Raw genomic sequence first — 8487 nt, 5'->3', positions numbered from 1 at the left:
TTCCTCTAATTTGTTCATCTATTAATCAGTAACTCACTCACTTTAGCTTCCTAATCATATATCAAATTGTAGAATCTACTTTTCATATATATTTATTTATGACGATTTCTTTGCAAATGATTCTTCAAGAATTAGTGTATGGAAATATGAATTACTGATAATTTTTGTTTCTCTTTCTTCAAATAGGGTGGTGTGATGAAACCCACATTTTCAAAATCGGCTCTATGTTTTGCCATATTATTGGGACTCTTCTTCATTCTCGAGATAAATGTGATACAAGGTAATTAATCAATAAACCTCATATTAATCAATTATTAATAATATGGTGGTGTAAGATTAGTTTATTCTCGTCTTGTTTGTCCTCTATTTTTGTGATTGTTTTATTAGATGGTTACAATCTGCATGAAAATGTTATTTATTTGATCGAATATTATTAGGTTTAATAAGGCTCTACATGTACATGACTAATGTTTGAAAAAAGTCTTAATAGAAGTCAATGGTAAAATAGATTATTATTATGTAAATTATTAAAATGGTTGACTAAAATGTCAATTATGTCAAAATTATAAATAAAAAGGTAATTTTGTTAGTATATAAAAAATACTCAAGTTTTATTTTTGACTCAATACTAGAATTTTATAGTACTCGTTATTTACAATATAAATCAACGTCAAATTTGTCAAAATAAAAAGTCAAAGTTAATGTTAATCAAATTGGCGACCATTGTAATTGTAAATTATTGGTAATCATTTTAAATTATATATTAACTTTATTGTTTTATTTTACTGAAAGATTTATGCATTTTTTTTTAAAGAAAAGATACTATTTTTTTTTATGCAGATGCAACTAGGAAAATGCTCTCAATTTCACAATGGGATTGGGATTGGGAAATTGAAGCTAATAGCACAGCTATAATCACATGTGATCGTTCTAACAAAGATTTCGATCTATGTACAATGAATAGTCCAACACTTTTAGACCCAACTTCATTAACTCTCTTTGCATTAGGTCCTCATACAAGGATTCAACATCACATCCATATGAAAATCAAGCCTTTCCCTCTGAAAAATGATACAAATGCAATGTCCCCCATTAGTGAACTCACTCTCACATCAGCACCATTAAAATCATCTCAATGCGGTGTCACACATCATAGCCCAGCATTAGTATTCAGTGTTGGAGGGTATACTGGAAACTTCTACCATGACATGAATGAAATTTTCATACCACTCTTCATCACCATCAATTATTCCTTATCCCATGATCAAGATGTAATACTTGTGATCATAGATGTTAAGCCTTGGTGGTTCGAAAAGTATGTTGATTTATTATCTGCATTTAGCCCTAACCATAAGATCATCAACACAAATAACCTAACAACCACTCATTGCTTTCCATCCGCGATCGTAGGGCTGATAAAGCATGGACAAATGATCATAGACCCTAAATTGCTACCAAACCCTAAAACCCTTCTTGATTTCCATTCATTTCTAAAACGTGCATATGTCAAAGAGGACATCCCATTTGTGTATCTTAATAGTAAGGGTAAGCCGATTCTCACATTGGTGAGTAGAAAAGGAAGTTCTAGCCGTGATATTTTGAACGAAGAAGAAGTCATAAAGTTAGCTGAAGATGTAGGGTTCAACGTACGTGTTTTGAAGCCATCAAGAGATTTCTCAGTAGCTGATGCTTTTAAGTTGATTCATTCAAGCCATGTATTGTTAGGCGTGCACGGTGCAGGCCTAACAAATTTATTGTTCCTTAGACAAGGGTCGGTGTCGGTGCAAGTGGTGCCTATTGGACTTGAGTGGGCCTCAGAAACTTACTATAACAAACCAACTAAGATTTTAGGGTTGGAGTATGTTGAGTACAAAGTAGAGGCAAATGAAAGTAGCTTGTCATGGGAGTATGGAGCTGATAGTCTAGTGATCAAAGATCCAAAAGCTTATACGGAAGGAAAATGGGATAAGCAACTAGTATACCTGAAGAAGCAAAATGTGAAAATTGATTTAATTAGGTTTAGAAATTGCTTGACAAAAGTGTATGAGAAGGCAAAAATATTTATGAATAGTACTAGCTAGGTAGCTAGTTAGTTTTTTTTTTCCTGTGTTCATCATTGTCCAAGTGATGCAGGTCTTCAGCACAAAGATTAAGTTTGCTAGTGATGGTTTCGTTAAAGTAAGAATCCCAGCATTGGTGCACAAAAGGTCTGAACTCAGGTTCCACCAACCAAGAGTTCTCGAAACGGAATTGCTTGCCATGTAGGATAAACTTTCTTAGTTTTGCGATTGTTTTCTTAGATGGGTACAATCTTCTTGAAAAAATTATTTATTTGGTTGAATATTATTAGGTCAAATAAGGTGTTTTCATATATTCCCCCATAACTAAGATGTTCTCAATATCATAAGCTCAAATAAGTCAACTCAAATAGGTCTTTTTTGGTGGTGATCTGGATTTGAACCCCGGAGCATATATATATTATGCATTGTCCATACAAACTGAGTTAAGTTCACGAGGACAACTCAAATAGGTCTACATATACGTGATTAATGTTTAAAAAAAAAAAGTATTATTAGAAGTCAATGATAAAATAGATTATTATTAGTACTAAACAAAAAAATTATATTATTAAAAATGGTTGACTAAAATCTCAATTATGTCAATATTATAAAAAAAAAATGTATTCTTCTTTAGTACCGCCTACTCCACTAAGTGGATTATATTTCAGAATTATTTGCATGTGGTGGCAATTGCAGATGTGCCTCACTCATGTAGAGTTTGTATCTTCGGCTATTTGTATATCATTTTATCTTGTACATATAATGTTTATCTTGATGCCATTAGAATTACATGTATGCTTGCATGCTATAATTTTGTACATGTATTGTTTTTAGATCGTGGATCTTTACTTTACCCTTTGGAAATCTAGGTGTGAGTGTCCTAGACTTTCTTAAATTCTTAGTTGTGGAAATTGCAACGACGTTGAAGACAGGGGAAGGAGGTGGCTTGTTTATAATCTAATGCAGTTGAGCTTGATGTCATTGGTGGGTCTCGACCACGTAATCTCAATTTAGGGAACAAGATCAACTCAAAGTTTTAATTGTAGAGTCATATGTGTTTACTTTCTCTACTTTTGAATGGCCACAGATCCATTGAGGAGTTTGTGGCGCCTCACGTTTGGCTCTGAACTTTCCTCTTTCACGGTGTGATATGTTGACAAGGTCCTTGATACACAGCTCTCTCACGAACATGTTTCCTCTTTCGATGCCTTTTGTGATTATTGGTGCTATAAACATGAATCATGAATTTTAATCATGTCGAATTCTATTGAGCTTTGACTAAGTCTGAGATCCTCCAGACTTGCATACTTAATAGTAGTCTTGAAAAAGAATCAGATTTCTCTTGCTCGATTGTCCTAGCTTTCATCTAATCTTCCATGCTGAGAGGTACCTTGTCTAAAATTTAATTTGTCTATTTGTCGTTGTGGACTAACATTATTGGTGTCAACCCTTTGGTTCTCATGAAAAAGGGTCCCCTTATAATTTAGAGTTCGACCGAAAGATAAGTAACGTTTGATCAAGAATTATTCCACCCAATAATTTTTGGAGCTTATTAACCACTTAAATTTAATTGATTGGTTTGATGTTGGCTAACATAATAATTTTTTTTAGATTTTTTTTTAAGAGAATAATTATATTTAGATACAAAGACAATGTTTCAAAACATCGACTTAATTACGAAAATGTTGCTACATCACATTTTCCACGCAATTCTTACTCCAATCTAATAAGAATAGGAGTCTTTTAATCCTCATTTTGCATTACAATCGGTGTATGTTTTTTTTTTTTTTTTTTTTTTTCAAGTAATCTAGTAATTAGAATTTACTTTAAAAGTTAATAAGTGTGATGTCTGGAGTTCGAATTTCAACCTGCATATTACAATGCATTGTCCTTATCAACTGAGTTAAGCTCACATGGACGATTTCTGGCTCTCTATTCGAACCAAAAAGAAAAAAAAAACAATAATACTATAAATATTATAAGAAATCCGACTAGTACTATGTGATTATACAAGATATATTAATATACTTTAACATAATCAATGGATATTTCTCTCCAAAAAAAAAAATAATCAATGGATATTTCTTACATTTTCCTTTTGTTAACAAATACAATTGATGTTTTTAAAATACTAAAAACAATTCAATCACTTATTTTTATTTTTATTATTATTTTGATAAGGCAAAATATCGTTCACTTTCATAAAAGTCAATGTACAAATTCTTTTAAAAAAAGTAATTTACAAAACCTGGTACTTATTCATTGTAATATACAAACACACCAACTTTTTATGTAATTAAATTAATATTCTTTTGACCATGAAATAATCAAATTTACTAATAAATATTGACCAAGTCAATAAGGATTAAATTTGTATCTCACAATGATCTACATTCAAATCTTGCCTAACCCTATATTTTTTTGATAATATGCAAGTAATTACGTTCAAATCTTACCTAACCCTAATGGAATTATTTTACCTCAAAAAGAAAAAGTCTCCGAATTTTTTGATATACAACTCAAATAAAAATAATTTCCATGTAATAGAAATTAACAAATTTCAATCCCCGTGAGCTTAGCTCAGTTGATAGGGATATTACATATTACATCCAGACAATTAAATTGTGTGAACTCTAGCCACTAGGCTACTTGACCAAAAAAAAAAAAATTAACAAATTTCATGCAATAGTCTACACAGGTTTTTCTAGAAGTTTACAATTTTAATATAAAAATATTTCAATGACATATAAAATGATTTCAAATTATTTTTATCGGATATATAATATAAATTTTCAATTAAACGTGAACTTTATAAAAATATATATCTCAAAAAAAATTGAACACTATAACAATACTCAATTGTTTGACCCATTTAATTTGACCCCTATATATATATATATTAAAGAAAGGGAAAGCTAAGCCAAGGATACGGTGTAGCTATCAGGTAACTAAGGGCTCTATTCGTTTTAGATAATCAGTTTTCATTCAACGCTTGAAAGAATAATTTCATCCATTTATATGCATATCACTCACTCACTGTAGTTTCCTATTAATATAAATCAAATTTTACAATCTCCTTTTTATGTAATAATATGTTAAAGAATTAATTACTGACAATTTTTGTTTGTCTTTCTTCAAACAGTGTATTGTGATGAAACATAGCCTTAACATGTTGGAGGGTAAGACAACAACATTGTCAAAATGGGCTCTATTGTCAGCTGTATTGGGACTCATCTTCATTTTACAGACAACTGTATTGCAAGGTATCAATAAATCACATATTAATCAATTATCAAGGATTGTTGTCTAAGATTAATCCATACTTGTTTTGTATGTAATGTTTTTTTTTTTCTTTCTGATTTTTTGTTAGATTGTTACAATCTTCATGGAAACAATTACATGTCTATGTTATTTTGAGAAGTGATGATAAAAACATAATCTCTTTCTAACAATTTCTTTGACATTACTTACTGATCTATTATTGAGTGAAATCCATATGAGTTGCCTCACTTTATGCCGGACCTGATTTCAAAGTGAGAAACCCACATTTATTTCACTACAATAAGAGAGTATGTGTCAAAAATAGTGTTAAAAAGATAATGTTTTTGATAGTCATGATATTTTTGTTTGACGCACAATTATTTTTTATTTTGTTTGGTCATGATACAGAATTATTTATTCCATTTCATATTATGAAATTTATTAATTACGTATAGGTTTTTTCATAATTATAAAATGGAATATGAAAAAAATTATCCATAAAATCTTATAGATGTTAGCAAGTAATTCATTTTTATAAAAATAAATTCACTTATTCTTTTTATGCAGATGCAACAACATCGAAAGAGAAACTAAGACAAATATTCTCAATTTCACAGTGGGGTTGGAATTTAGAAGTTAATAATACTGCAATAATCACATGTGATCGTTCTAATCAACGTTTCGATATATGTTCAATGAGTAATCCAACACTTTTGGACCCAACTTCATTAACTCTCTTTACATTGAACCCCCATACAAGGATCCAACCCTACATCAATGTTAAAATTCAACCCTATCCTCTCAAAAGTGATAAAAATGCAATGTCTTCAGTTAGAGAAGTTACTCTAACATCAGCACCACCAAAATCATCTCAATGTGGTGTCACACATAATATCCCAGCATTAGTATTCAATGCACGTGGATACAATGGAAACTTCTACCATGAAATAAATGACATATTCATACCACTATTCATCACCATCAATTCCTTGTTCCATGATCAAGATGTAATACTTGTGATTGTAGATGGTATGACATGGTGGTACCAAAAGTATGTTGATTTATTGAATGCATTTAGTCCTAATCACAAGATCATCAACACAAATAACCTAACAACCGCTCATTGTTTTCCATCAGCGGTTGTAGGGTTGATAAAGCATGGCCCAGTAACCATAAACCCTAAATTGCTACCAAACCCTAAAACCCTACTTGATTTCAGTACATTCCTAAAAAATGCATATATAAAAGAGGATACCCCATTATTGTTTCCCAGCAATAACTCTAAGCCTCTTCTAACACTGGTAGATAGAAAGGGAAGTTCGAGTCGTGTGATTTTGAACCAAGAAGAAGTCGTCAAGTTAGCTAAAGAAGTAGGGTTCAATGTACATGTGTTGGATCACTCAAAAGACTCCACAATGGCTAATGTTTATAGGTTGGTTCATTCAAGCCATGTATTGTTAGGCGTGCACGGTGCAGGCCTAACTAATTTATTTTTCCTTAGACAAGGCTCAGTGGTGGTTCAAGTGGTGCCTATTGGACTTGAGTGGGCCTCAGATACTTGCTATAAAAACCCGAGTCCGTTTTTGGGGTTGGAATATGTAGAATACAAAGTAGAAGCAAATGAAAGCAGCTTGTCATGGGACTATGGAGTTGATAGCTTAATGGTCAAGGATCCAAAAGCATATACAGAAGGAAAATGGGAAAAGAGTATAGTATACTTGAAGAACCAAAATGTGAAAATTGATTTAGTTAGATTTAAAAAATGGTTGATGAAAGCATATGAAAAGGCCAAGATGTTTATGAATAGTACTAGTCAGGTAGCTAGTTAGATTGTTTTTCCTTGAAAAATACTTAATATCCCTCCTCCCATGCCCCCTTTATTATACTTTGTGTCTGTTTTATTTGATAGGAATAAATGTTTAATCAGATTTGAGTTCTTTTGAATTTTATCTACATTGCATTTTGCTTTGTCCCATCTTCTCCTATTGGTTTGAGGTTAGATTTAGGATCCCCTTTGATCCAATAAGTGTCTTCTCTAGTATATGTGATTCAATACTTACAAATACAATATGCTCTAAATTAATATGCGACTTAGTTTTGGTTAAGAGAAAGAAACATAAACAATAAATTTGGGCGGTGTTATAATTCACTTTTATAGAAGTTGATTTGAGTGATCCACAACTCCTAACTCAACTAGTAAAATACCGAAATTGTTAAGCTGAATGTCATGACCGGGGTTCGAACCCCGATATCTACATTTGTGCGTGTGAGTTTATAATGACTTTATCATTTCGTCTATCTACCAAAAAAAAATTTGATTTGAGTGTGATTATGTGTTTTACCTTCATGGATTGAGGTGATATCTAGGTAAAACACCAGAGTGGATAATCCCTTGTGTCTTTGATGCAATATCACGTTATTATGGTTCATAGTCCATGAGTCTGACTGAGAGGTAATGTCTTCATTTAACGACATGGGCATCCTAAGAGAAGCAAAAGTTGCACCACGTTATTATGGTACTTAATAAAGTCATGTGTGAAACATGAGTACATTATTGTTACACCTAAGACAGAGGATAATGAGTGATCATTGGTCGATGCATGATAGAGTTAGAAGGGGATCAACAGAGCCACGGTTCTTTCGAACTTTAAAACAAAATTATACTAATATACTATAATATTTTTCAGTCTCAATATTTATTTTTCAAAATTTTATACGACATTGTATATTTATTTTTTTGACTCTATATTGGGCCTTAAGCACCTAAATTTCGAAGCTTAATTGCACTATTTCTTAACTAAAATCTTTAACATCGAAAAACAAAGTAGAGTTTTTCGTATATAAGAATCATAGTCCTTAACTAGAATACCATTTTACGATTCCTCATTGCAATTTCGCTTAGGAATATTGAATCAATGCCTCCGCGCCACAACCAATGATTCACTGCTAGTCATGATTGCATCCTCCTACGTTTGCATTTAGTTTGTTGTTTCATATTGTCTTTATGTGTTATTCAAATATTGTTTTAGTCTCATTATTCTCTAACAAACCTCAAGGTCTTAACCTTTTTATATCCTTCAAAAAATTATAATTTTGGATATATACTAATTTTGAATATATCTTATAATTTCTTAAATATCTTGTATGTATTGTGCATTTGAAATTT

The 8487-nt window shown here is 31.4% G+C and overlaps 2 protein-coding genes across 2 annotated transcripts; both read left to right on the top strand.

Moving 5' to 3' along the window:
• Window positions 1–854: 854 nt before the first annotated feature.
• LOC11411470 (xylan glycosyltransferase MUCI21) lies at window positions 855–2081 on the top strand. Its single transcript, XM_024784794.1, has one exon. It carries the CDS (start codon window positions 855–857, stop codon window positions 2079–2081), a length of 1227 nt encoding a protein of 408 aa, XP_024640562.1.
• A 4061-nt stretch (window positions 2082–6142) lies between these two features.
• On the top strand, window positions 6143–7150 carry LOC11414995 (xylan glycosyltransferase MUCI21). The gene has a single exon (XM_024784793.1). It carries the CDS (start codon window positions 6143–6145, stop codon window positions 7148–7150), a length of 1008 nt encoding a protein of 335 aa, XP_024640561.1.
• The last annotated feature ends 1337 nt before the right edge of the window (window positions 7151–8487 follow it).

The sequence above is a fragment of the Medicago truncatula genome, chromosome 5, assembly GCF_003473485.1.
Source record: "Medicago truncatula cultivar Jemalong A17 chromosome 5, MtrunA17r5.0-ANR, whole genome shotgun sequence".
In the NCBI taxonomy this organism is placed as follows: Eukaryota; Viridiplantae; Streptophyta; class Magnoliopsida; order Fabales; family Fabaceae; genus Medicago; species Medicago truncatula.
Note: the sequence above shows the minus strand (reverse complement) of the source record. Positions and strands in the feature narration are given on the sequence as shown.

Coding starts and splice junctions, on each gene's coding strand:
- LOC11411470 (XM_024784794.1), top strand. CDS start 855: ATGCTCTCAATTTCACAATGGGATTGGGATTGGGAAATTGAAGCTAAT.
- LOC11414995 (XM_024784793.1), top strand. CDS start 6,143: ATGTCTTCAGTTAGAGAAGTTACTCTAACATCAGCACCACCAAAATCA.